At 46.5% G+C, this 2496-nt stretch overlaps 1 protein-coding gene across 1 annotated transcript; it reads left to right on the plus strand.

Annotated features, from left to right (window-relative positions):
* Nucleotides 1-738: 738 nt before the first annotated feature.
* On the plus strand, nucleotides 739-1713 carry LOC118855233 (mas-related G-protein coupled receptor member X1-like). Its single transcript, XM_036765318.1, has one exon. It carries the CDS (start codon nucleotides 739-741, stop codon nucleotides 1711-1713), a length of 975 nt encoding a protein of 324 aa, XP_036621213.1.
* Nucleotides 1714-2496: the final 783 nt, after the last annotated feature.

The following is a 2496-nucleotide window of genomic DNA, read 5'->3' on the forward strand; positions in this document are numbered from 1 at the left end:
GAGTGCTCCAACTAGGTTAAGGAGCCTTTAGTATGTGTTCTACTCTATAGAACCCCTATCACTCCCAGGGGTGGCTCCAGACACCCATGGTCTTCATGAGTTAGGGGGGCATGAAGGTAGAGAATAGGAAGTTTCTCTGGCTGTCCCAGACAAATATTGCTCCTTCAAATGTAACTTGAAACACATCTCCTCTACTCTGGTCTTCTCCTATATCCTTATGAAGTCAGGTTGTATTGAGGGGGAGCCCCTGGTAGCTCTGACCCATAACAACCCTGATCCTCATTGTTCACTCCCATCCTCCTGGTGTTTTCCCTTGTGACCTGGGCTAGGACAAAGCTTCTTTGGGGAAGTAAATGCATGAGAAGCAAGACCCAATTTAGACACTATGGAACTCTTCTCCATGTGGAACAACCATCTCTTAGAAATAAAAGGAAAACCTCAGTCCTAAATTCTGCCCTCACATGGGGAAGATTATCTTGGGAGCATAAACACCCCCCTCCTTTGTGACCTAGTTGGGAGCCCCAGAAGATGATCCACAAAAAGGCTTTTGTCCCTTTTCATAGACCAAGCCTTTGGCCCTCTTCATCTGCATCTTTGTATCTGGTACATATTTTGAGCCCAAATCTTCAGAAAGAGAGACATTTCTGCCACCCAAAAAGACCCAGTGCATTTATATGTCACTGTGTTTACAGGAACATCCAGGGTAAGCAGAGGTTTCCTGAGAGCAGATCGACCTCCATGGCCCAGTTCTCTACAAAATCTCCCCAGGAACAAGAGTATGACAATTGGACTGAGGTAATAGGGACTGAATTACCCCAGAGGTCTTGGAATGGAACTGCAGAAAGGCCATTTGCCTTGGTGCTCCCCTATCTCACCCTGGTCATCAGCCTGGGTGGGCTGGTGGCCAATGGCTTTGTCCTCTGGATTCTCAGCTTTCACATTAAGAAGAACTCCTTCTCTGTCTACATCCTTAACCTGGCTGGGGCTGACTTTCTCCACCTTGCCTGCTGGATTTTACTCACCATAGAGTTTTCCTCCCAATTCTTACTTATTTCCATGACTAAAACAATCATCTTTGTCACGCTCATCTTCTACAGTGTGGGCCTGAGCTTCCTAGTGGCCATTAGCACTGAGCGCTGTCTTTGTGTTCTCTTCCCCATCTGGTACCGATGCGTCCGGCCAAGGCATACATCTCCAATTGTGTGTACCCTGATCTGGGCGCTGAACATCCTGCTCTTTGCAGTGCTGTGGCCCACATGTATACATTTACTCCATGGTTCCTGCGATGGGTTTTTCATAGCTACTTCAGTGTGGATTCTTCTCCTCATTGGCATGATGAGTGTGTCCAGCCTGACTCTGTTGCTCAGGGTCCAGTGTAGCTCCCGGCAGCGCCAGCCTCCTAGACTCTATGTCCTCATTCTGCTCACTGTCCTCCTGTTCTTCCTCTGTGGCCTGCCCTTTGGGATTGTATTGCTGATGCAATATTTGGAACTAAACTTCCCTTACATGTGGCTCTCTTCTGACCTCTCACTCCTTCTGAGCATTCTGAATAATAGCATTAACCCTCTCATTTATTTCTTTGTGGGGAGCTTCAGACAGAAGAAGTCTAGGGAGTCCTTCATAGTTGTGCTCCAAAGAGTACTAGGGGAGGAGGCAGAGCTGGAAGAAGGTCAGGAGACAGCCTCCACTGGTCCCATGAAGATGACGCCCTGAGGTTGGGGCTAGGCTCTCACTTTGGGGAGTCCAGGAAAAGAAGACACTTCCCCAAGATGCTGGCCTTGCTAATCTCATCTTTCAAGTCAGGCCTAGAAGGAATCATTGCCCTTTCAGAGGAGGAATGCTCATGGCTCCCTTCCCTCCAGTGTGAGTCACCATGATCTCCTGGATATGACAGAAAATAGCCCTTAGGCTTGAGTCTTCATAGTAGGCCTGAGGTTCAGGCCTCCTGTGTGACTGGGTCATTAGAGGGAAGCTTTGTACAAAAGGATGCTTTCCAGAAAAGAGGCAAAAAGATGAACAAACAATATCCTGAGCCCATGTCTCCCTGCTCTCTCTTTAACACTTATGGAAGAATTTGATTGCCCTGAATAAAAAGTTTTTTTGGAACTGAGTGATAAAATTGCAGCATGAGCTCATTTTCCACAGGGTCTTGGGATAATTAATAAAAAGCTAACCTCATAACCAGCAAAACCTAAGCCCAAGTTCTGCCTCTGACACAATAATGGCTGTGTGACCTTGGGCAAGTCACTTCAACAATGAGTGCTTTAAGTAGCTCTCTAAGACTACAAGTTGCAGAGAAAGAATTGAGCAACATTGGTGAAGGGACTTTCCTCACCTGGGATTTCTCTATACCAGTAAAATAATAAACTTATCCCCTATCCCTCATTCTCGTCTATATGCTCATGAAAAGCATCATCAGGACAATTTCGACAGCTGACAGAACAATGGAGATTATATAAATGCACCATCTTGACACGGCGTGTCTGATTTGTTCAG

This window comes from Trichosurus vulpecula, chromosome 6 (genome assembly GCF_011100635.1).
Source record: "Trichosurus vulpecula isolate mTriVul1 chromosome 6, mTriVul1.pri, whole genome shotgun sequence".
NCBI classification, from domain to species: domain Eukaryota; kingdom Metazoa; phylum Chordata; class Mammalia; order Diprotodontia; family Phalangeridae; genus Trichosurus; species Trichosurus vulpecula.